The sequence below is a fragment of the Chelonoidis abingdonii genome, chromosome 3, assembly GCF_003597395.2.
Source record: "Chelonoidis abingdonii isolate Lonesome George chromosome 3, CheloAbing_2.0, whole genome shotgun sequence".
In the NCBI taxonomy this organism is placed as follows: Eukaryota; Metazoa; Chordata; order Testudines; family Testudinidae; genus Chelonoidis; species Chelonoidis abingdonii.
The window spans coordinates 208,799,918-208,827,147 of NC_133771.1; the positions used below are offsets into that span (position 1 = coordinate 208,799,918).

A 27,230-nucleotide genomic window follows, 5' to 3' on the forward strand; every position below is an offset into this window, starting at 1 on the left:
TAATGCTGAGTAGTCCAAAAAATCAGGTCGCAGTTGTCTGAAATTGGACACCTAAGCTGAGTGGAAACATTTGACCCTAATCTCTTGCCCTCATCCCCTCAGCTTGTAGAGGTATTGTGGAGTAAATTAGTATACGCAGAAACAATCCGATACTATAGTGATCAGCTCCATAGAAAACCCCATGAAGAAATAAATAATTCTGTCATCAGAGCAGGGTTTGAATAGTGTGAAGTAAAAAAAGGGCTGGGTCACACATTGAACAACAAGGTGAAAAAAAATGCTGAAGATGCTCATTAAGTAAGTACAGCGCATTTTGTGCATTGAATGAGGCAGGGGCCTGTGGAAATAGCGGAGTCCCGGCCGCTAGCCCCTTGCCAGCCGGGGTCCCGGCTGCCGGCCCCACTCAGCCTGCTGCTGGCCTGGATGGACATCTGCCGCCCATGCTGCTGGTCTGGCATGTGAAACCTTAAATTAATAAAGACTTGGCACACCACTTCTCAAAGGTTGCCGACCCCTGACTTACATGGATAAATTATACATGTGCTTAAGACTCTGCAAGATTTGCATTGATTTCTCTATTAGTTGACACTGGTGGATTATGCAGTATCATTCTATGTATTTTTCCTATTTTACCTCTGTTTTGATCTGTTAGACAAGGTTACTGTAATAAATATTAATATTTATCAAAAACTATGGCTATTAGTTTTGTAGTACCTAATCAGCCATGAAGTATTGTGCTTCAGTCCTTGGGTTTACCTCACAGCAGCAGTTAAATAACACAAACACGATAATTCTGATGCACAGAGATGGATACAGAAAACGTGTTCCGTATGGTTGCGGGGGTCCGTCTTTGTGGAGGTCATTCCTGGAGCTGGGCCATGGTTTGAGATGACAAAGTGTTGTACAATATATGGTACTTATTTTAGGGGGCAATAAACACTATGTTAATAAACACTAGATTCCTGAGCTCCATATGGAGGAAGGGAAAAGTCAAGGGTTTTGAAACAAAAGGCAAGATTAGTGAGGAAAATTATTTCAAGTTTCAAAGAGGGATGTCATAAAGAATGGAAAGTTAACAGTGAATATGAAAAACTATTCAAACATTCCCTGGTGGGGGCCTCTCAATTATTTAGTTTTGGTATGCAAAAGTAATCCCCTTTGGAGAATCGCAGTTGTTCTTCTCTCATGAGGCTTTCCTTCTGGGGTTTAAACATCAATGTGGTCTAATTCAGTAATTGGAAGCTTTTGTAAACATTCTGTCATGAATCTCTTCAAACTCATAATCATGTCATCGAGCTTCCATATTCTCAGGGCAGCCCTTCACCTCAGTTTCCCCAAATAAACTTCACACAGGCTTTCTGTGGACAAAAATAGGCCCTTCTTGGGGCCTATGTTTATTCATATAAAAATAAACTCTAAATAAAATGCCAAGCCCCAAATTAAAGTCCAACTAAAGTCTACACAAAGCAAAAGTTTCTCTTCCTACTCCAAGGCCTCTCTGCCTGGGCCCTTTTCTGGTTTGACAGGCCACTCCCAGGCCCTACCAGCCTAGAGTCTCAGCCTAAACACCTAGGACTCTTTGCTGGAGTCTGAGCACCCCTACTTCATTGCAGCCTCCTGATGCTCTTTACAGGGGGATCGCCTGATCCATACCCAGTGATCAGGACTGGCTGGCCCCTAGGCCTCCATCCCTTGTTGGACAAGCCACCCTGCTACACACATCAACTCATTTTTATCATTTTCAGCTCGTCTTTCTCCAGAGGTAGATGCATTAACTTCCATGCAGTGTATTACACAGACTACAGATCCTGGCTGCTTTGGATAAACACAGAAAATTCTGCAGAACTTTTTTGTACAGCCAAGGGCATGCTCCTGAATTTCAACGATGAAATGATTACTGCATGTACATAGCTTTTAAAAAGCTTTGAGATTCCTCAGTGTAAGTGTGAGATATCTTTATAGCATTATCTTGTTTACGTCAGTTGGGTATTAAATAGGCCATGTTTCTTGTCCTGGGATCACCATAGCAATCTACAACCCCTAATCATATTGCCCACAGAAACAGTTTTGTGTTTGGGTAACATCACCAGCCTCTCTCTCTAGGATGTTATCTATTCTTGGGATGGGCTTTGGCAGGAAGAAGCTATATATCCACCTTCATGTCTCCTTCCCAGTCTGGTTTTCTCTCGAGTGAAGGGCAAGGTAAGTTTTACCATCTTTTCCTTTCTATGTCAAGGAGACAATAGTCTTGGGAACAGTTAAACACGCACTAGCGTCAAAATCATTAATTACTTTATATACCTTTTAACAAATCTTTTATTAGCCCACTGTTATTGATGGCATTTGCTAGGCCCACCACTGTGAGCAAACATACCTGAGAACTTAAGAAAAGATGAATGTTGGTCATTTCAAAGCACTGGCCATTAGGAAGACTCAGCTATCATCAGAAGAGAGCTCTTTGTAAGTAACTGCATAAAGCTAAATAGCAGAATGCTCACTACTTTATCCCTTACAACCAATGGAGCGGATTCTGTCCTCCAACCCAACTCCTATATGCTACCCTAGTGGCATACAGGGGCAGTAAGGCACTGCATTGGCTGGCGAGAACTACCCTACTGCTGGAGCCACGAGGGCCGAATATGCAGCTCTGTGCTGTCTCAGCGGAAACCCCCAGTGTAGGGGCGGGGCTGAATGTGTGCAGGAGGACTGGAAGAGGGAGTCTCCATGGTGTTACAACAGCACTGCTCTAGTTGAAACCATGGGCTGTGTCACCCCTGAGTTGTAATTCAGATGGTACAAAGATTAGTTACCTTTTGCCTCAACTCCTCCCAAGCTGCAGCATCTGTGCTTGGCCTCCTATTGGACACAGTATCATATCTGTTCCAGTGTTTCCAGCAGTGGACTGCTGCCTAACGCAACTGATAAACATTCACCTCTCATTCAGAAACCTCAATCTACACATTATAACAGAGATGATCTTTGGGTTTTGACTCAGAATGTTATTTTTTAAAATTTAGAATAGAAGAAGTGAGAATGCTTAAGAAAGACTTCCACACGCTAGAAGGGGCTCAGAAATATGTTAGGTAGCCAGTTGAGGTGGAGGGAGGTGCTGGGACATTGTCTAACTTGCCTAGACCCTTACAAATCAATGATCTTCACAAATCAAACTTTTCAGCTACATGAAATATACTCTGGGCCACATGCTGCTCTCAATCTCACCAGTGCATTCAAGAGTGAGTCAGCTGAAATAAGATTTACACTGGTGAAAAATGAAAACAAACTTTGCCTTTCAGTCCTCTCATTCTCAATTCCTTACAGGTCTCAAAACATTATATTTCCTCTGGCACCTCATACAAGGAACACCAATTAATACTAAATACATGTCTGGAAAAATGTCCTCTGTGGAAGAAAAAACAGTTTTCTTAACATATCCCTTCTCTAGTTTTCATTAAAATAATTACTTATATCTTCTTTCTACAAAGGCTCTGTGACATCCTTATTAAAAATAAATGAAGTTGCAAGTCATTAAAATAAAAGTAGAAGCTTTTTGCAAATTTCCATTGGAAATTTGATGTGGGCGTTTGGGCTATTTGATCTGAAAGCTAGAATTCCCAAGTGACACATGTGTGTATAGTATCATCACAAAAAGAGATTTAATTAACATACTGAATATCACTTCAGATTGCTACATGTATCGTTTGTGACCTGTTATCCATCTTTAGAACTGTAATGTATATTGTGCTGGAAAAATAAAGTTATTAAAAGAGGGGATCTATATGAATAAAAAGCATATGTGATGGAGCAAGGCCAGATGGCTACAGTAAAGTAGTGAGGAACAGGTATGTAAGCCCCAGGCTAAACAAATCCCTGGTAACATGGTAATCAAATGGCAGTTGCTCCAGATTAATCAAGACACCTGGGGCCATTTAAGATCCTTCTAGAAGGCAGTGGAGATAGCTACATTGATTGGGCCACCTGAAGCCAATCAAGGGCTGGCTGGAACTAGTTAAAAGCCTACCAGTTAGTCAGTGAGGTGTGTGTGTGAGGAGCTGGGAGCAAGAAGTCCAAGGAGCTGAGAGTGAGAAGGTGTGCTGCTGGAGGACTAAGGAGTACAAGCGTTATCAGTCACCAGGAGGAAAGTCCTGTGGTGAGGACAAAGAAGGTGTTTGGAGGAGGCCATGGGGAAGTAGCCCAGGGAGTTGTAGCTGTCATGCAGCTGTTACAGGAGGCACTATAGACAGCTGCAATCCACAGGGCCCTGGGCTGGAACCTGGTGTAGAGGGCGGGCCTGGGTTCCCCCCTAAACCTCCCAACTCCTGATCAGACACAGGAGGAGCTGACCTGGACTGTGGGTTCCACCAGAGGGGAAGATCACTGAGGTGAGCAAATCCGCTAGTAAGTGAAGGACCCACCAAGGTAGAGGAGGAACTTTGTCACACACAGAAGAAAGCTCCAGTTTTCACTCTTTTCACTTGTGAAGGCCTCTCTGCTTATTTGTGACTGAGGCTGAAGACTACGGGCAGGATTCTGATCCCACACTGCTGATGATTTGGAGTCATTCCACCGAGTTTTACGTCAGCAAAACCAGTATGAAAGCCAGACCAGCCTATTCAATGACCACAACACATTCTAGGAAAAGCCTAAGAATTTCACCCAAATGTAACACAGAACTACACACAAACATCAGAGCTGAGATATTCAAAGCTGCCTAGTGGATTTGGATGCCCATCTCTTACAGTTTGATCCTGTGAGCGGCTGAGAACAGCTAAGCACATGCTTTGCTTTAAGCATGTGTGTAATCCCAATAAAATCAATGGGACTATTCATGTGCTTATAGTTAAGCATGTGCTTAAGCACACTGCCGGATTGAGACCAGAGTGCTCAGCACCTTGCGGGATCAAGCCCTGAAGTGGCTTTGAAAATCTCAGCCCAGGGAAATTTCTTATTGTAAAAATATTCTTTTAAAAGGTTTGCAGTTCATTGAGACTGAGTAAATGTCATGCATGTCTCTGTGCTATTGCCTACTTCAGAAGGCACAGAGACTGTTAACTCATGACTCTGATGGATTTACAAGCCTAGAAAAAAAGTTGAACAATGAAAAAAACAGTACATTATTTTACACCCTCTGTATTCCTTCTGTGTTTTACTGCTAGGCATTGCTATAACTCATATAGCTTAAAAGCTGCAGGTTCTTAAAAGATGTGAGATTTTTTTTTTAAATCTAGAGGGATTAAAACTATCCACTGCACAGGGAAGACTATTTGCCTCCGGGAGTGCAGGAAGAAGGGGGATTAAGATGGGGAACACTTTAAGAAGGCTGCTTCCTCCATGCCAATATGAGTCTATGGGTATTCAAGGTCTTCGTGAAGCCCTGCAAACTGAAATCATCACTTTGCAAAGCTCTATCCCTAACATTTTTGAGTGATCCCGTGCAGTAGAAACTTGAATGGGTCTGACGGGAGTTGGATGGAAGCATGTCGAAAGGAGGTTTGGCTTCTTACCAGGGCCCTGAATGGAGAAAATGGGGTATGGTCTTCTTGTGCAAAGTGCAATGACCTGAAAACATATTGGAAGAGCCATAAAACTCCCTGGGAATTGCTTTCTTTCCCCTGAATTGATTTAAAGTAGCAATTCTGGGCTCTGAGAATTGATAAAGACGTACCTAAAGTAACTATAAAAGTTCTGTGAATCATATGCACTGTACATTGACCATTCTCAAAAATCAGAGAGAGACTCCTGCTGATCTAACTTTTATGAACAGCCCATTTATTTTACTTACATTATTTGCAGGAGTAAAATGAATCATTTGAAACAAAAACCACAAAACGGGTATTAGACAACCAAATTGTCATCTACAAAAAGAGATATTTTAAGACTGTCTGTGACTGCAGGATCATTCTCCCTTCATTGTGCTTTCACATAATTGAATTTAACTACTGCACCAGGTATGGGGAAGAAGTCATCCATTGTTTTTACAAGGCATTGTTTCAACAGGATGATGACATTGGATTTACAGGAGGATTATTATTTCAGAGTTGCAGTGGCTCATTACTTTGGTCCTTGAAAAAGTGTCACTTTAAGTCCCCATAAATTTTTCAGGCACGCCACTAGTATAAATTATAGATTAGGTACAGCAATGTATACACACACTGGGCGCAATTAATAATGCATAACAAACTGTGAGATAATAAGCTTGTGGTTTTAAATTATTTAGCATACATCAGATTCTTATACTAGCCTCCATTTATATACTATTTTAAATGAAAAGTACATTTGCTCTTAAGATGTTTTTTGAAGAAAAAATCATAAATGTCATAGGTGAAAGCCATGCAAAGCAATTTAGCAAGACACACTAGGTCATCTCTCCTCTGATTCATGCAAACTGAGCATAAACTGTGGGACCATGAACACAGATGATTATATCCTCCTTACAGTGCTGGGATTTCCTTCCTCCAGGCACTAAGGTTACCACTGAAGTCAATGGAAAGATTCCAGTCAACTTCAGCAGGAGCTGGATCAGGCTTTAACAGGACAGGAGTCTCTCCTGTTGTGCTGCCACTGGATTTCCTCTGGCACGGCAGCATGGCATACGTGACTCCTACAATGGTGGTGAGAGCAGCAGCTGGTCATAGAGCTTATCGGCCATACTGAAGTGGTTTGCGGCAGCTTTATCTTGCACAGAAAATGTCCGGCTCTTACAGAGGGAATCATGCCAGCTTCAACTAGCTTTTGGGGTAAGGGCTATGAATTAAAAAGAAAAAGCGATAGGAAAAAAGAACGCTCCAGTCTGAGACTGGGAGTCTGCGGTTCTATCTATAGTAAGTGACTTGCCCAAGGTCATACAGAAGGTCTGTGGCAAGTCCATATGACCTTGGGCAAGTCATTTACTGTCACTGTGCTTCAGGTTTTTCATCTGTAAATAATAACAACACTTACCTACCGTATTTACGTGGGGCCGAATGAGTTAATGTTTGTCAAGTGCTTTGAGTCTTAGAATGGGAGGCGCTACAGAAGTGTAAAGTTTTAATAATAACGTGCTCTACTGGACTGAGCTAAAAGTTGCAAACTGTAATGGGCCTGATTCTGACCCTGTCAACATCCATGACAAACCCTCATGGACTCCAGTGGCAGGAAGTGCAGGGTCCATTTACTGTAACAATCAATTTTCATGCAAAAGAATTAATTCCTTGCCATCTCTCACGCGGATGGAGTTTTTGCCATTACAATGCAATGGGGGAAGAGCGGCTGGAAATGCACTTAATTTAGGTTTAAATGGATGAACAGATTATCCAAAGCAAAGACCCCGAGATAAAATGACCATGCCGTCCTCAAGTCCCTCAGTTATACTTCAATATCACAGTGCCACACGTGCACTGCAGTAAGCGTCCCAGCTCACTCTTTGCCCCGAACATATTGAATTCCATACTGAGGTGTAATGAGCTGTGTTCCGACAGTAGCCCTCAAGAATTTACAAGAGAGGCAGCTGAAGGAGAAGAAGAGCAGGGCAGACAAAGGCTTAATGTAAGTTAATGAAATAAGGAGAGAAGACAAGGAATGAGAATGGGGAGAAAAGAAGAGGGGTTGATGAACAGGAAGTGAACAACAGAAAGCAAAAAGGAGAGCAGGTGGAGGAGAGAGGGAAAAAAGGAGCAAAAAGAAATAATTGGACTGATGGGAAATGGTGCTGAAAGGGAGAAGACAGTGGAGGCAACTATCACATAGGACAAAGGTGAACCACCTTCAATTGTTATAATTAATTCACATGGTCAAGTTATCTACCTGTTTTCAGTGGTCAATATCTGATGCTCAAGAGGAAGGCATCAGTTAGAAACCCTAATGGATTCCAATTGCTAGGTGGCTTTCATTGTATGCATTTGTAGAAGTCACCTTTGAAGGAGCTCTCTCTGATGTGCATTCTATCACATAACATTCAAGGTAGAGGGCAATGAAGGAGGGATAAGGCTAGGATATTTACTGTTCCACACATGAGCACACAGTCTTTGAATTAACAAGGCAACGTTGTCCTTTGCCTGGAGGCTTTCCCACATTAGCTTGTTGGAAGTGTTTCGTATGTCCTCACACACACATCTATTAGAAAAACATCCATGAGATTATCAAATTTCTAGTCTCTGCAAGACCAAAGATGAATTTGGGATCAGAGGGAGTATGATATTATACAGATACAATGTGAAATTCTGGTTCCATTGAAGCGGAACTCCCACTGACTTCAAGGGGAATATAGTATTCAGAGGGACTGCTCCCATCCCTTTCTGCTGATAGCATCAGTTCAGGAATCAAACAAGAGTAGATGGGAAGTTCAAGTTATTTTCTACTATAAACCAAGCAACTGCAAAAACTACAAAGTAGCCTTGTGTCTAGGACTTGTTTAGGGGGAAAAATCTGCACTGATTTATTATTCTACCAACTTCAGTGGGATATTTAAAGGTGTAAATCAGTGGTGAATGTGGTCCCTTAGTCCAGAAAAATTATCTTTTAAAACCCTAAAGGCCTTTATCTGTGCCATACCTTTCTACAGGATTTCTGCATTTTTTAAAAAAGATATAAAACCTCAGCAATTCAGGGCAAAGTTCTCTATAGTTTCCTAGTGAATTTACAATACAGGAAATTACAAACTTACACTTAGCAAACTACCAAGCTGTGCTGCAAACATAATGGCTAAGATTGCAATACTCTTTTTGTCTATGACTGGGCTCTGCATGTAAAGTCGTAATACAACAAGTTTTGTGAGTCACTGCTAAGTAACCAAGTAAAATGATGAATGGCTGAAAGGGTGTCCCCAGTGATATTATTGGCAAGAGCACTCAAAGCTAATGCTATACCCTAAACATATTAGACTGTTTGTTTAGGGACTGATCCTGCATTGCTTACGTACCCATAAACTCCCATTGACTTACATTACCATTAATTTTGATGGTAGCTTTGGATACATAAATAATGCATGTCTGGGTACTCAGAGAAATACATCTGGAAAGGTTACAGAGTACATACTTGTGTCTGCACCTTTCAAACATCTACAACTGGGGAAACTTTTGATCTACTACATATTAATGCCCCACTAAAAAGGGAGGTTGGCTTTGAATATGAAGCGCAAAAAAAAAAAAGGCTTATAAAATGAATTGTTGTTTTGCACTAAATCTTTTGGCCCAAGTAAAAGCTTCACCCAGTCCTGAAATCATTTCCATTATGCGGTAAGGGGTAGGATGCAGATTCCGTGATGCACTACAGGGCTCAACACTATGCAGGCTCTCAAGGCAGGACCTTGAAAGGGGAGGTTAAAGGCACTGTCAGTGGGTCACTGACTACAGAAAGGATCTAGCCGAAGCCCATATAAAGGCAGAGTTGCCTCCTGCCCTGCCCTGAGGTTGTGGATGTGAATGTGTGTGGGAGGATTCTAAGCCTGCACATGATCCTTCCCTCTGCATGCAAGTCATACACTTATGGTAGGGAGTGAGTCCAGATTTCAGATTTGCTATTGCTTTACTAAAAAGTACAGTAGCAGCTTTGGGATTAAAAAAAGAAGGAAAGAAGTTAATTAAGAGTTTGTATAAACAAGCTTATCAAACGATAGCATTAGAATGACTGACAATGAGTTATTTTTGCATTATATTTGTGCACTTAAATTCTATTAATGTAAAAAAAAAAAGTTAGCGCTATTCCTAAAGAGAAGCTGGTGATGAAACACAAAAAAGGAAGCATTTTGAACGTTTAAGGAAGATATATATTCTGATCCCAGATACCATGGCATTCACACTAACTGTCACCTGTTATTATTATTGTTTTTATAAAGTTTATTTTTAAAATCAAAGTAGAAAATTACATGAACAAAAACATGTAATTTTTAGAAATGAACTAAGTTTATCATTTATAGCCCATAAGTTGTTAAAATAGTTACCTGATCTGTTCTTTTCATATTTCACACAAATGGGAGGCCAACACTGATTAACTACCGTCAAAATTAAAATTCCTTATTACTGCCAATTTTACTGTAATACAAGCACTGAAACCTTAGTCTGTAGACAGACAAGAGATTAAAAATGAAGTCTGTAACATACTGGATCTAATATAGGAAACATGAAAGCAGAGATGGTCCATGAAGAATTAGAGCAGGAAGATCACTCTGTTGAATGACACTGTATTCATGTACACTAGCCTGTTGATATAATTATTACTTCCTGAAACAAATCTTACAACATTTTGAGGACCTGAATATGCTCCACTGGAGTCAATGGATTCCCATTGGCTTCAGCAGGAACAGGATCCAGCCCACAATCTCTAAAATAAAATGAGAGAGAGAGAGAAACAGAGAGAAACACAGAGACAGATATTACAGAATACTACATGATCTCAGCTGACATGAAGGAGAATATAAAAGATTCAGTGCACAAAATCCAGTGTAGCACGCTCAGCAAATATGCCATGTTCAACAACAGCGTTTTGACATATCTCATTGTTTTTCCAAAAATGGAAAAACATCTATTATCATCATCTATTTTTACAGGCTGTCATTACTATCAAGAACACTATGAGCTAAGCATGCTAAAAAGATATCTCCTTTTTTTATGCAAACTGTGTTTTGTTTTTGTTCTGCTAAAGAACATTACAGCAAAGGGCACACTCTGCTGGTCAGAAGCACCCTTTACACAAGGTGCCTTTTAGAGATACTCTACCATGACTTAAAAAACGATCGAATTATAAGGGATCAGGATCTGAAGAGGTTACTCACTAACAGGTTGCTATCTGACTTTTTTCATAATCTCAGATATTGGGGAACTTGTCTATGACACTCTCACTATGTGCAAACTCTATCACACTTCTCGAGTATCTGATTAATTGATGCATACAGCAGGTACATTTGCTGAAAAAAGTTTTTAAAAGCATTATGTCACTATTCAAAACTCTTTACCTTGGGCTTTTCATCCAGTATTTGCTGACGAATCTCCTTGTGTTTTTCTACAAGTTTCTCCTGTCTTTTACTCTGAGCATCTTCTAGCTATAAGAAAACAGCAAAAAGTTCTGTTTCACCCAGTACACAAACCTGCTTTTTTTCAATTAAAAATATTATAATTCTCTAATGACAACTGTAAACCCTTTTAATACAGTTGTGATATCCTCTTTTTGATATGCACCAATGACTGCGGTTGTTAGCAATAGTTCTTTTATGGGTGCCTACACCACACACTTCACAGGAGAGACACGGTGGGCGAGATAATTGGATCAACTTCTGTTGGTGAGAGAGAAAAGCTTGTTTCTCTGATATCCTGGGCCAGACTTGGCTACAACAACACTGCATATAAACTTCACAGGAGGCATTCAGAGTCAGAGTGTAAAATATCTGTGACAATGTAATACTCTTAAAAACAATATTGTATTGTATTTTGTTGCAAACTTTGCTCCCCATCCTACAAGGAGCCTTGTATGGCTAATTCCTGCAGTCAAAAGGAACTCTTTGCAGGACTGGGGCCTTGAATAAGGAAACATGTTCACATATTTTTGTACAGAACTTGGGCCCTGGTTCAGCAAAGCATTTAAACATGCACTTGAGTTCCATGGAAATGAAACATGTTTTTTAAAGTTAAGCATATTCTTAAGTGCTTTCCTGTATTGGGGCCTTTGTGAACAAAAATGACCCAGATGTTGAATTAAAATAGTTCTGCACTGAACACCTAAAGAAATTCATGGGAGTTTATTTTGCATATTTTTGATTTGAAAATATTTTAATCCACATTTCACAGAGCAAAATTTGGGGTTCAGTACAACATAAAAACAGTTAAAACCATAAAACAACTAACATTTTCTCTTGAGTTTCCATGAAACAAAAGTATTTTATTTTTCAGAGCTCTGCTTTGAATGCTTATGCATTTCAGCAGTTCTACAAACCCAATAAAGAATAAGGCATATGCTGTAATTAAATGTTTTTTGGATCTCAGAGTTCTTTAAGCCATCATTGCATTCTTGAGACACCTAACCAATTTACAAAAATGTTTCTCCAGTACCTGACGGCAAGAGGCCGTACATGATTTCCATGAATAAAAACTGCACAAAGATCAAAATAAATCTAGATTCAGATAAGAAAAATAATTTAATTCCCCCAGTCACTGATTGTTCAAAAAAAGACATAAAATTCTAATTTCATATACAGTAATATACAAATAATCTGTATGGCAGTTGCACAAAATATTGAAATTTTAAAACCTTAAATTAAAAATAAAAAAAATGGTTACTCACCTGTACAATAACGGTTATTCTTCAGGACGTTTTATGTACTTATACATTCCACCGGAAGTGTATCTACACCCAATGCACCCAAGTTAGAGATTTTTGCCAGCAGTACCAGTAGCTGCATGCCTAGTGGTACCTTTATTGGAATCAGATATGGTGGGAATAAAAGCCTTTCCCCCTGTGCTGATAAAGAGCTTCCTCTATTGCGCCCAGATCCAAGAGACTTTATGTGTTGCATTAATACAGCCTTGTGAGATGGGTCCCTGAAAAGGGACGGGGAAGGTAGGGTGGGGAAGGAAGTGAATTGGCTGAGAAGAGATTTCTGTCCATGCACTGTAAAAAAAAGGCAGGCAGTTGCCAAATGGGGAGCCGAAACTCTGGAGATGATTTATGATCAGTATGCTGTCTTCGACTGTGATGCCAAAGTGACTGTTCTGAAGCGGAGGTCTGGTGAGAAAGGCCTGCTGTGGACCAAGCTGATGGGCAATATCTAGAAGGCTTAGATCTCTGCCTAGAATGATCTTAAAGTTCATATTGTCCCTGTGGTCTGAACTATTTCCTCTTCATCACTGGGGTACAGATATTGAGAGAGCAAAGAGTCACACAGGAATCTTCACATGCACACCATGAACATCAGTCTTCTGAGAAAAGAACTTAGTGCCCTCAAATGGCAAGTTTTCTATTGTATTTTGAAGTTCCCTTGGAATGCAGGAGGCTTTAACTAACAAGAATACCTCACTGAGACGGGTGTCACCATTGAAAATGAAGCCATTTCAGCTGTGTCGATAGCCATTTAGAGATGTCTGGGCAGTGAGGTGACCTTCAGAGGCTATAGCCAAGAACTACTTTTTATATTCCTCTGGCAACTTATCTGTGAATTTAGAAATTGCCCACCAATTAATAAAGGAATTCTTGGCTAATAAAGCCTGACAGTTTGACACATTAATTTGAAGGCTTATGGAGGTATAGGCCTCTCTACTGTATAAATCCAATCTCTTAAACTCCTTGTCTTTGGGGGTAGCCTTGGGGAGCAACTGCCTCAATTGTTCATTCATCACTGTGACAACTAAAGAATCTTGGGTAGGGTAAGTGAAAAAATAATTGTGTTCTTGCTGGGAAACCTGATATATCATCTATTCACACATTTGGTAGTGGGTGGAAGTGAAATGAGTGTCTGCCAAAGGGTCTTAGGAGGTTCCTGCAGGGTTTCGTTAATGAGAAGATTGACCTTTCCCAGTCTGCAGGATATCTAATAGCTTGTGCAGATTATCTTGCAAAAATTCCACCTGTGCTCCTAAGGAAGCAACTACTCTCCTTCTAAAGTCCTGAAAGATCTTAAAGTGCTCAGGCAGAGCTGAAGTTGACTCGAGTGCAATGGACTCATCTGCAGAAGAGGAGGAATATCTTGGAGTTCTTCTATTGGGTCTTCTTGGTCTGGGTACTCCAAAGCTGAGTGACAGGATCTCACGGTTCCACACGAGCTTCACTAGTGGCTACAGGAGTTGGAAGAGGTGATTTCCTCCTGGATTATGGAGCTGATGGAGTCCAGAGGGCCTGAGAGCAGTCCAAGACCCCCAGTATGGCCAAAGAGACTATAGCAGTGTTTGCAATATCTGTGGTGGAGGGCACCATATCAGGGCATCTGTATGAATAACTCATCTGAATGAATAACTCATCTTGCTCCATGGGTCATGCATGCTTAGATCCATGCGGAGATCTCAAAGACCTCAGAGATAAAGGTCTATCGTTGTCCGAGTCTGACGAGGAGGAAAGATAACTCTCTTTTCATTGAATAGACAGGAAAGTCCAGTGGTTACTGGTGGAGTCCTGGGCACAGAAGATACACAGTGCTGCACCAAAGGTAGGATGAAGCATCTGATGGTGCTGGTGGAAGCAGACAAGCACCAATAATGAGGGTAAATTTTCTGTTGCTGGAGCTGGTTTTGGATTCACCAGTGCTGGGGTTAAAGATCTCTCCACGACGGGAGAAAGCACTGGTCTTGACAGACCCACTGGAGCTAGCATCAGCGGTGCAGCCTCAGATAGTGTACGAGGAGTGCTGAGTTGGCACTGGCGGACTTTTAGCACCATTTTTTGAGATGAGGAGTGCAGCCTATCTGCTTCAAAGTTCTGAACCTGTTGAGGAGGCCGCAGGAGAGGAAGGAGATCTATGATTCTCACCCAAAACTAGCTTTGGAGCCATGGCAGCTGGAGGGGCCCTCCTTGTGGAGGAAATTTCTGCTCTCATGTCATAGGGATCATGCTCTGAAGAGGGATGCATTGCCTTTTCAAGAAGATAAACCTTAAATCAGAAATCCCTCTGTTTCTTTGCCCTCATAGGGAATGAGGTACAGATACGGCATTTGTCCCTCACGTGTCCTTTGCCTAAACAAATTAAACAACTGTTGTGCCTGTCAGTGAAGGGGATAAGGGCCTTGCATGTGGCACATTTCTGCCGGCAAAAGCCTAAGTAGCTAAACTATAACTATACTAAGTGAACTATAACTATGCACAAAGTGAGGAAATCCTTAAGTTGACTAACCAAGGCTCATGAATGCTGGGGAGCTCTAAATATCGCTATGGTTGGTGAGAGGGAACTGAGAAGAAGGTGGCAGCTATGCCCCTTTTATGCCCTGGCTCTGTGCATGGGGAGGGAATGCGCCCCCTAGTGGTACTGCTTGCAAAGGTCTCCGACTTTAGTGCATTGGGTGCACATACACCTACAGTGCAATGTATATGCTCATAATCACTCCACGGATAACTTCCAGTCAAACTGTAATCTGTAAAAGCTGAAGTTTTACAAATAACGTAAATACAACAGACTGACGTACCCTCTTTATGTACTGCACCACTTCCTGGATATATGATCGAATCATTTCCGTCTTCTCCCTGGGGACAAGGGATTAACAAATTATTGCAGTCGACAAAATTACATCAATATGTTTGTCAGTTCAGATAAATCAATACCCAATGTGATAGACTCTGCCTTGAAGAGACAGTTCTGTCTGTCCGTCCATCTGCATTTCTAAAGTGTCTAATATGTTAGAATCAGGGTGTTGGTATTATATCTTCAGAAACATCCTGAAATGTCCAGATCTGTGACTTCCTGCAATGAAATTATTTTCTCTTGCTTGCCTTTAAGCCCTGATAATATCAGGCAAGTCCTGCTCTCAGTTAGTCCTTCTGCTGTAGAATATCATTCCTGCTGTGGCTTCTATGTGGCAGCAGTGTTCTTTTAAGTGTGAAAATGGAATACCAAAGAGAACACACAGGACATCACCTGGTACATGTTACCCAAAATGTTACATTACGCAACATTTCGTGTCAGTAAGCAGGTACTGTGAATGAAATCCAGTCGTACTGTAGTCAATGACAAAAATCTCAGTGACTCCAGCAGGGTCAAGATTTCACTCCATAACTGTATTACGTAAGCCATGGAGCTCTGGATTCAGTTGAAACATTTGAATTTTAGAGGTGCCTATGAATATACTATGTAGGCCTTGGATAGGGGCTAACTCTACAATGGCAGACAGCCTAGCAGGCTAAATGAAGGCTCAGAGCTTCTCTGCTAATGTGATGGTTTAGCTGGTGATGTGCTGCAATATTTTAGGGGTAGGGCGCAGCTGTTTGTCTTCTGCTTTTGAACTGCATTGTCTCGGGGGTTGTACCGTACGATTGGAGAATTGCTAACGTAGTTCCTATTTTTAAGAAAGGGAATAAAAGTGATCCGGGTATTATAGGCCTGTTAGCTTGACATCTGTAGTGTGTAAGGTCTTGGAAAAAATTTTAAGGGAGAAAGTAGTTAAGGACATTAAGGTGAATGGTAATTGGGACAAATTGCAACATGGATTTACTAAAGGTAGATCGTGCCAAACCAACCTGATCTCCTTCTTTGAGAAGGTGACGGATTACTTAGACAAAGGAAATGCGGTAGATCTAATTTACCTCGATTTCAGTAAGGCCATAGTAAGGCGTTGAACGGTTCCGCATGGGAACTGTTAGTGTTAAATTGGAAAAGATGGGGATGAATATGAAAGTTGTAAGGTGGATAAGGAACTGGTTAAAGGGAGACTCCAGCGGGTCGTACTGAAGGGTGAATTGTCAGGCTGGAGGAGTTACTAGTGGAGTCCCTCAAAGGATCGGTTTTGGGACCGATCTTATTTAACCTTTTTGTTACTGACCTTGGCACAAAGAGCGGGAATGTGCTAATAAAGTTGCGGATGACACAAAGCTGGGGGGTATTGCTAACACGGAGAAGGACTGGGATACTATTCAGGAAGATCTGGACCACCTTGTAAACTGGAGTAATAGTAATAGGATGATATATATAGTGAAAATGTGCAAGGTCATGCACTTAGGGATTAATAATAAGAATTTAGATATACGTTGGGACGCATCAGTTGGAAGCGACGGAGGAGGAGAAGGACTTGGGGTATTGTTGATAGCAGGATGACTATGAGCCGCCAATGTGATACGGCTGTTAAAAAGCAAATGCGGTTTAGGATGCATCAGGCGAGGGTATTTCCAGCAAGGATAAGGAGGTGTTAGTGCCGTTAATACGCGCTGGTGAGACCCCACCTGGAATATTGTGTGCAGTTCTGGTGTCCCATGTTTAAGAAGGATGAATTCAAACTGGAACAGTTCAGAGACGGGCTACTAGGTGATCCGAGGAATGGAAATCTGCCTTATAAAGGAACTCAAAGAGCTTGGCTTGTTTAGCCTGGCCAAAAAGAAGCTGGCGGGGGATATGCTTGCTCTATTATAAATATATCGAGGGGATTAACGTTAGGGAGGGAGAGGAATTATTTAAGCTTAGTACTAATGTAGGCACGAGGACGAATGGGTACAAACTGGATATTAGGAAGTTTAGACTTGAAATTAGACGAAGGTTTCTAACCATTAGGAGAGTGAAGTTCTGGAACAGCCTTCTCGAGGGAAGTAGTGGGGGCAAAAGACTTATCTGGCTTTAAGATTAAGCTTGATAAGTATATGGAGGGATGTTATGATGGGATAGTTTAATTTGGCAACTGATCTTGGATTATCGGCAGATAAGTCTGCTCAATGGTCTGTGAGGGATGTTGGATGGGATGGGAACTGATGTTTACTGCAGAGAATTCTTTCTTGGGTGCTGTGCATGGTAGTTCTTGCCCCATCATGCTCGGTGGATTTAGCTGACTCGCCATATTGGGTCGGGAGGGAAATTTTTCCTCCAGGGCGGATTGCAGGGCCCTGGAGGTTTTCTGCCTTCCTCTGCAGCGTGGGCATGGGTCGCGCACTGCGCTCCGGTATTCTCTGCAGCTTGAGGTCTTCAAATCAACAATTTGAGGATTTCAATAACTCAGTCATGGCGTTAGGGGTTGTTATAAAGTGTATGGGTAGGGTTTTGTGGCCTGCCTTTGTGCAGCGAGTCAGACTAGATGTCATTTCGTCCTTCTGGACCTATGAGTCTATGAAGTCTATGATCTTGTTCTGCTCCTTCATTAACAATGCTGTTGTGCCATGGTTGTAACTCTCAGCTTGCCCACACTGAATGGCGTAACAACAAAAGAGTGTTTCTACTGACCTGATTTCATTGGGTTTTCTTTTACACCACTTTAAGAGAAGGCAGGGAGTACCCTGGGGCAGGAACATCTCAACAGCTTACATCTGCAGTGACCTTTTTTAGACAGATTTTTTTCAGGACGGCGCTGTCTGGCCAGAGTTAGCACACCCTCTGCCAATAGATCATACAGGGACTTGCAGGTACATTTAGAAATCAGGTGGGTCTTATGTTCTCAAAGCACTCATGGGCTTGAAAAATTTGTTACCTGTGTCATAATCGGCCCTGCATTCTCCTACCATTAAAGTTAATGGGCAACTGCATTGACTTACATGAATCACAGGATAAGCCCACAGTGAATAATTGGCAGTCTTATTAGAGATGATTCCTGATGTTAGTAATATTGAGTATATAGTGTAAGATGGTTATTTTTATTGTTTGTGAAGTTGCAGAGGGGGGATGAAAATCTTATCTCCCAAATGCATGGTAAGTAGCGTGCAATATTTCAATAAAATCTCGAGGTAGCAACTTTAAGCAGGTTAAACAGAATTTCGAATTGCTTGTCGATAAAATGCCTACCTATACATAAGGGTATTAAAATATGTTGCTTCCAGGTAGCTATGCAAACCATTAGGCGAGGGGAAAATTAGGATAATAGGAAAACGAAGCCTGCCAAAGTTTGGCACTCAATATATTAATCTGGGCTAATTTTTATTATTCCCACATTGTGAGAGAGGCATCCTCTCAAAATACCTATTGGCACATTGATGTCTTGACGGATCCACTTGGCAGTTTGCACCACAGGTCCTGCTACCTACTTTCAGTGGGGGAGGCAAACATGCGTCCACTTGTTGAACAGTGAGGAGAACATAACGAGTTCCTGCTCCTTTTTGCTGCGCTCCACTGGATTTTCCTGGTCAAGGAGTGTTGAGGGAGCGCCTTTAGGGATTTTACCTTGCCTACTTTTTGAACACCTAAGTTGATATTTTCAGAAATCTCTACAGGCAAATCATTTCACCACTGCAATGGATACTGTTAGAACATTTTTCATAATGTCTAACTGGTTTTCTCCAATTTTGTTTCTGTTGCCGATTACGCCACTTTAACACCTTTAAACAATTCTTCCCCTTTTACACTATCACTTATTATTTCCATGTTTGTCATCCTCTCTTTTAGAGGTGCCGTTCATATTAAATTTCCTCTAATTCTGTTTCAGGTCATGCACTGTAGCCTTCTTTATCTCTGCTAGCCCATCTTTCAATTTCTATCAATAAAATATGCATTTCTTCCTACAACAAGCCAAGCTCCAAACTCATACACAGTTTGGTTATACTATATTAAACACTGTACTAATCGTGGCTCTGTGGAAAAGCTTGGGGGGTTGTTCTGGTTTTTTGTTGTTTGGGGTTTTAAATATTTTGCAGTGTTTTTAATTTTGGTTTTAATTATTACAATCAGGCACCTTGGCTTGAGAGGTAGGCAGGAACTAGTGGCAGGAGCTCAGTAGGCAGAACAAAGCACCGGAGTTCAGAGTCAGTATCAGAGTTCAATAGTTCAGCCGAGGCGTCCCAGCTAGAGGCAGAGCGTAGGAAAAGTCGGAGATCAGTGGAGGGTCCAGTAGCTGGGTAGCAGAGGTCCACGTAGCGAGTCAAGGTCCAAATCAGTGCAAAAAATTCAATACCAGGACTCGAGGAAACAGGAAATACAGTTTAGGTCACAGTTAGCTAGCTAATAACCCCACATTGAACACTTCTTGAAAACCACTAGCTGAGTTATATGAGCAGCGAGCCAATCAAGTGCCACCTCACAAGCCCCTTGGCAGCGGATCTTCCTGTGGCTGGTGTTCCGTAGCGGGTCATGGGTCGGGTACACAACGCGAGTTACAGCTGTTACTGGGTAGCAGTGCAGAGTGTTTCCTGTTCTAGCACTCTACAAGCCTTGTCTGAGATCACTAGCCCTAAACACAAAGATTTGATAAACTAAAATACATACAGTTAATGCAACCTAAAATGTCCTGATTCTCTTCTGTGGAATTTATTTACAAAAAGGAATTGAGGGAAAACAAACAAATCCTATTTTACTGCACACTAGAGGAGGATTGTAGCCCACTTACCCAAATATCTGTCTTATTTGTTGCAGCCATGAATCAAATCAAATTTTTGCACCTTTTTACAGATTACTGAACCACCCACAGAATCTCTATTCTTCTCACTTTCCCACTGTTTGAAAAATCAGGTAGCTCCACGTTTAAAGCTATCATGAAGAAGGGATTGAATAGCACAGGATCTGAGGTGACATTACAAAACTACACAAATTTCTATTATGAACGATGCTGTTTGTTTCATTCAGAAATGAGTTATAATAGGTAAAGTTAAAAGAAGGAAAAATTCCACTACCCAACAAACTTCTGTTGAGGATGAAATGAAATGCTCAGGAATCTGTCAGTAGTTTGAGTGCATAGCTATCATTCTAATAACATTAAAAATTTTTTAAACATAGGAAAGGTAAGTATTATGCAAGGATGAGGTTGCATTTCTCAAACCAAGGCACCCAACCTAGTACTGCGCTCCATGCAGGCGCGCCAGCCTGCCACATTCCCTTTCCTTTTTGTATGCTGCATATAAAAAAATGGCCCACAGAACATTTAATTTATATAGTGCTTTTAGGGTGTCTCTGCAAATCCAGGCCTAATCCACGATACACTCCCACATGAGTCACTTTACATGTTGATTTGAAGCAATTCCTACATGTGGAAGGAGATAGGGGGCAAGCGGCGGCAGGAAGGAAAAGGGGGGGAGCTTTGGTTCATTCATAGGTAGGTGGCATGGTTCCTTTTTTGGTGACCCCCTTACTGTGCCATCATACTGATCCTTCATAGTTGAGTCTTTTCTTTTGATGTCACCATGCGACCAAATGTCCTTGAACCTCTGTCATAAAAATCAACACAATTTTAGAATACATCTTACTTCGGTCCACTTGATTTTTATTTCCTTGGATTTAGCTTTCTGTGGATCTTTCTCCTGCCTCTTCCTTGTCCCCATTTTCTCTTTAACTCCTTCTTTTCTCGTACAGGAAAGAGAATAAGATAAAGGCTACACCCACACATACATATTTTCAACCAGAAGTCAGATGCTGTGGAAGAAGATTTAGTTAGTTATATGTGAGTAGTAGCATCTGTAACTTTTCACAAGTCTCTTTCAGTTTCTTTAACTGGCTGCTCGACATTCCTCGTGCCAGCATCTTGTGCAGCTTTTGAGATGACGCTAAAAAAAGCCCCAAAAATACACTGAACATTTTAACATTTTTGTCATCATAATGATACACAAGATTTTCTTCCAAGATGTTAGTGGTTTATTATATCATCACGTATGTATATGTGAATTAAAAAGTCTAGTAGCCCCACTTCTATTAGTTAAGCCATGGATTCTTCTGAGGCTGCTGGACTTACACATAAAAATCTCATTAGCTTCAGGCGTTTTCCTACTTATGAACAAGAATAATTGTGGTCATCGATAATTACAAACTGACTCTCTGTGCCCATTTGTCTAGCTCTTCTCAGTTTCTCTGCAAGTGTGGTATACAGTTGCCATGAACAGAATTCTGTCATTAGTGTAACGATTTTGATTTTTGTTGTGATCCATCTAGGATGAGAGTTAATAGATTCATGCATATTGGTGAAGGGACATCTTTGCTTCATATAGAAGCAAAGGACTACGGTTAAAACACAGGACTGGGACTCAGAAGATCTGATATTCGGCTTCTGCCAGACACCTGTTCATGAGTGGTGGGCAAAGTTAAGCAATCTGTTCCCGCCAGAAACAATGAACCTCTGGGTGATTTCAGTGAGAACACAGAGTGGCCCATAAAAAAACCAACCCAACTCTCTTCCTCAGTTTCTCCCATCTGTAAATTGAGGGAAATAATACTTCCCTACATCATATGGACTAACTTCCACAATGTTATGAGATAAATAAGGATCACCTGATATATTTCACCTGAAGACCACTATGGGAATAATTCGGTGAAAATCGAGGATACAATTTTAGAACCATGAAATATGAGAATGTTTAAATAAGGGTAGTTGTAAATCCAAATTTTATTCTATTTGCAGGAAAACAAAGAAGGGTATTAGGTATAAAACCCTTCTTCTGGAAGGTACAGTAATAACAAAGTATACAACTAAGGGACAGAATTCTCATTTGTCTGTGTGAATCAATTTCATCAGAGAAAATTAAAGTCTCCGAGGAAACTGTTCAGAAGTTTCTTATCGAAAAAGTAATTATTTACATAAATTCATAACTGAACATTCAGAAAAGTGTGTAACCAAGCTTGGGGAACAGTCATTATGTGTTTTTGAAATGTAAATGTACTCAGGATGAGTTTACAGACAATATGAAGTCCCTACAATAATTAAATACTAGTCCAAAAAGTTTGTTTTGCAAGAAGAGTAATACAAACTTTACATCCAAATAAAAGATAAGGACACAGCCCATTTAGACATAGCTCATTACGCAAACCAAGGCAGCTTCTGAGGACTTTGGAATAATCATGATAACTGCTCATCAGGGTAAGCAAGGATTACTTATCGGTCTCCAACTGCAAACACAAAGGCACATTGCTATATTACTCTGTCTACAGGTTAACTTGGTTATGTTATGTAGGGCTGCACAGACGGATTCAGGCTATAGAGCAAAGTGGGGGAAGACTGTGGCACTGGTTCTCACCAGGTGGTGGTTCCGAGGCGGTCTCGGCAGCATTTCCGCTAGCAGCAGGCGGGCCCTTCAGTTTCACTCCATTGTCTTTCGGCAGCACTGAAGGATCCACCCGCCGGCAGAAATGCCACCGAATGACCAGGACACGAACCGCCGTAGGGCCAGGGCTTGTCAAGGCCCTGATGACCTGCGGGCGAAATTTCCCCCACTTGCCCTTGTCCCCCAGTGTGGCCCGATCTTGTGTAGGAAGGACACAATACTTCAAAATATACAGATATGCAACAGGAATGCTACTAGGAAAAATGCTATATGACTTTCTGTTATCTGAGAAACAGCTTGTGGATCACATAAAACACAGACCAGACTATAAAGCCCAAGGGGAAGTGATAAGGGTCTGACGCCTCCTTAACTTTGGCATGTCCTCACTTTGAGTGCGAACTGTCTGCAATGTTTCTCCTCACAGCTTCTGTCAGTGGAATGCATTCATTCAACATTGGGGTAATACCAAGTGCTTACCAATTCTTCATGTTCGTTCAATTGATGATTATCTCTGATGAGTGTGCTTGTGAGGAAGAAAGAAAGGTGAAGCAAATTGAGATTAGAGCATCTGAGAGGAAAGCGAGACGCCAGTCTTGCTGTCTGGCCTGTGAAAGACTTCGAATGCTGACTCAATTCAGGACCTATCAAACCTATGCCATAGCAGAAAGTGCCATCTGAGAATCAAGTCACTATTTGATCTTGAGATGATAAAAGAATATTGCTTGGGCAAAGGTGATCCAAACTTTTAAGATGACCTCAATCAGCAGGAGGAAAAAATCAAGTGGAGAGGGCATTTCAGACAGAAATATTTGATTTCCCAATAAGTGCTAGTTAATTTCACCAAACAGCAGGTTTATTTCCTCTGACTTCCTCAATAGTTTTTTCCATATGCAGTATATGTATACATGACAAAATACACGAGAATTGATGACAGGAGAAATAAAATCAGTGGGCGAGATTCGCGTTCCTGCTCATATCCAGGCCCAGCCCACTGGTCTTTTATAGGGGCAACAATTGGGCCCCAGGCATCCAGGAAAATTATATTTTATGGGTCAGTTAATACATGCTAGTATTTCTAACCATTTGAGTACTTTGATCTTTATCCTTTAAATTATTTAAACATAGTTTTTTTGTTCTGTTTTTACATATTCGTTTTTACATATATAGCCTATGCACAAAATTGTAACCATGGTACCTAATGGCAAGTTTGAAAGAGCCCTCTTTTATTAAGCTAATTGAGATGAAGAAAAGATTGGAATATGCTTAAAATAATTCTTAATTAACCTTAACTCAATTAACTTTAAACTCAATTCCAACCTCGAAATCCTAACTTAACTCAAATTAATTTACAGATATTACTTATAAACAGAGCCATTGATTTATCGCAGTTAATTCACGCAATTTTAAACTCAAAAAAGTTAAATCACAATTACCAAAAAAAAATGGGATGTAATCGCACTGTTTAAACAATAGTTAGTCATGGGAAATGTATTAAAATTATCTTTTGGACGCTTGTTCTATATTTTCATAATGTACTGATTTCAGTTACAAGACGGAATACAAAAATATCAGGTGGTTCTTTTATATATATTTTTGATTACAAATATTTGCACCGTACAGACGATAAAACAAAGAAATAGATATTATTCAATCACCTCACACAAGTACTGTAGTGCAATCTGTATTCATGAAAGGTCCAACTTACAAGTAGTTTTTTAATAACTTGAACTCAAAAAAACGCAAAAAAGTAAAACTTTAGGACTCTACAAGGTCCACCCAGTCTACTTCTATGTTCTAGCCAATTTTCTAAAAAAAAATGTCACCTGAAAGTGATGAATAGGCGTTCTTGCATGGCACTGTTGTTAGCTGGCTTTGTTCGCAAGATATTATGTACCAGATGCAATAAAGTTCATATGTCTTCTTCATGCTTCAGCCATCGTTCCAGAGGACATTGCTTCCATGCTGATGGATGCTCGTTTAAAAAAAGTAGGGGTCGTGTTAATAAATTTGTGATCGTGTCTCCTGGGGGCGCAACTTATACGTCTCTGCTGCTCTGTTTTACCCACATTCTGCCATATATTTCATGTTACAGGCAGTCTCCGATTATGACCCCAGCACATGTTTGTTTGTTTTAAGAACACTTTTTCACTGCAAAAATCTGACCAAATATACAAATAAGAAGTATTACCAATTGGAATTTCTTAGAGCATAGTTATAGCACTTGACCCAAGATTTAAGAAATCCCCAAGTTGCCTTCCAAAATTCTGAGAGGATGAGCTGTGTGCGAACATGCTTTCAGGAAGTCTTTCCAAAAGGAGCAACACGTGTTGCGGAAAAACTACAGATACCAAAAACCACCAAAAAAGAAAATTAACCTAATCTGACTAGACTCAGACGATGAAATGAAATGCATCGGATCCCACTGCTGGATTGTTATCGAGGGGCAGAACCATCATAAGCATGGACTCATGTCCTCTGGGAATGGTGGATTGAGCATGAAGGGACATCATGAATCTTATTTAGCGCATCTTGGCATGTCAAATAGCTTTGTGACGGATGGTCCTACAACGCGCAGGTGCCATAGCGAATGCTCATAGATTACATATAACACATATATCAGGTGATCGTGAAACAAGTAAGAGAAGAAGACATATATACATACAGACAATGTTAAAACAATATAGAGGTTGTCTGGGTGTATTTGTTACGATACAAGAATTTAGGACTGAATTGATTGTTGGTCTAAAGCAAGGGTTCAGCCACCTTTGAAGTTGTATGTCCGGGTCTTCATTACTTCACTTCTAATTTAAGAGTTTTGTGTGCCAGTAATACCTCTTTTTAACATTTTTAGAAGAAGATACATACATATATACATATAAGTTCTATATTATAACTAACATATTAGTTGAATGTAAAGTAATTAAATGACGCCGGTTTTTAAAATGTTTAAGAAGTCTTCATTTAATAATAAATTAAAATTCAGACCTCTCTGGACTGTTGTTGACCAGGACTCGCGCAGTGGATCGCCACTGATAAATACAAGCTACACAGAACAATAAGAACACATATAATGAAGATGAAGCAACACCTGCTCTTAAGTTTTACATTGTTTATTTTAAAATTTTTTTTTGACATAATTCTTACATTCTGTAGTTAATGTTCTATTGAAAAAAGTTGCACTACAAGTACTTGTAATGAGTCTGTTGTTTTATTCTCTATATTTATTGTAATAAAATAATAATACAAAGTGAGCACTTGGCCACTTGGTATTCTGTGTTGTAAGTGTGTGAATCGATATATGTTGAAAATATTAGAAAACATCCGCCAAATTATTAAAATGCATGTATATATTGTATTATTAGCCACCAATTAGCAATTACTCGTGCATTAATCTTTTAATCAGCACAACTAATTGCAATTAATTTTTTTAATCAGCTTTCACAGCCCCTACTTGTAAATTCTCAGAAAAATCCAATCTACACTCAGAGAGTAAGCATGGAAGTTTGTGAGGATTATACGCATTTTTCATATAAAAACATAGAGCTTCTTTATAAGTGCAAAATCAAACTCCAACCTTAACCATGGAGTCGATGAAAGCACCTTCGTAACGTGATAAGAACATAGCTGTGCTTTATGAATGTGCACTATAAACACTTTCTCTCGATATAATCACACGTCTCCCATTCAAACCAGACAAGTTAATCAGATAAGTGTGAGGAGCATTCCCACATGCATTTCACACAATGGTGACAAGAACATTGAAGAGACAAATACATTTGAACTCGGTAGTTTTTAGAAAAGCCAGTGTCCCTGAGAGCCTTTATGGGCCATCCGTCCTGCAACGGAGTTTTGCAGGCAGATCCCAGCACTCACACAGAGCTCTCTCATAGGGAACGGTGGGACCTTAATTTGCACAGCTCGTGACACCCAATTAAGATCCCTTGCTTACAGCAAGCAGGGAGTTAGCTTCAGACTTAAATCTCACAATAGTTGTAAGGCAGAGGCATGTCCACACTACAAATGCAATGCATCGGTGCAGCTCCACTGATCAACTGCAGGGGAGAAGAGCTGAAGCAGTGGGGGATGGCCCCGGTGGGAGAAGTAGCATATAAACGCAATGAGATGGCAGAACAGGAAAACGGGATGGAGGCTGGCAGGGGGAGGAGAAGAATGGGCTGGACTGAACAAGGAGACTGGGACTGTGCAGTAGGAGGTGTAGCCTGGGATTGGTTTTTGCAAGGGGACCTGGGACTGGGATCCAGGAAGATAACTGGGATTGGTCTGGCTACACTATCCTGGAACAGTTGAGCATAAGCTATGCAATTTGAGCTTACATTAATAGCGTACTCAAAGTCGATGTCGCTTAGATCTATATAATACTCGCGGGGTCCACACTATGCTTTGTCGACTGGGAGAGCGATCTTGGCAGTCGATTTTAGCAGTCTTCACTAGATGCCACTAAGCAACTGCCGAATTTGCATGATCCACTGCATGTTAAATCTCCTGGAAAGTTGTAGAAAAGTCCTAAAAGTAGTCTTTGGGTTCCATTGTATTTAAATGCAAAGATATATAATGTATATATATGTGGGCAGGATTGTATGTTACCTCTGTTAGGGGGAAGAATTTTATGGGGGGTTTGTGTTTTGGGAAGGGGACATGGCAGTCAAAGGACTATCCTAAGAAATATCTCTCTCTTTTTT

General features: G+C 40.7%; 1 protein-coding gene across 2 annotated transcripts in view; it reads right to left on the reverse strand.

The window, feature by feature from the left end:
- Positions 1-27,230, reverse strand: part of PLCB1 (phospholipase C beta 1) — a 645,127-nt gene that overhangs the window by 76,229 nt on the left and 541,668 nt on the right. For both annotated transcript variants that reach the window (XM_075064491.1, XM_075064492.1), the window contains exons 30-31: positions 15,072-15,129; positions 10,925-11,011 (exon numbers count right to left, since the gene is read on the reverse strand). In XM_075064491.1, coding sequence (XP_074920592.1) covers positions 10,925-11,011; positions 15,072-15,129 — 145 coding nt within the window. The remainder of the gene's footprint in view (positions 1-10,924; positions 11,012-15,071; positions 15,130-27,230) is intronic.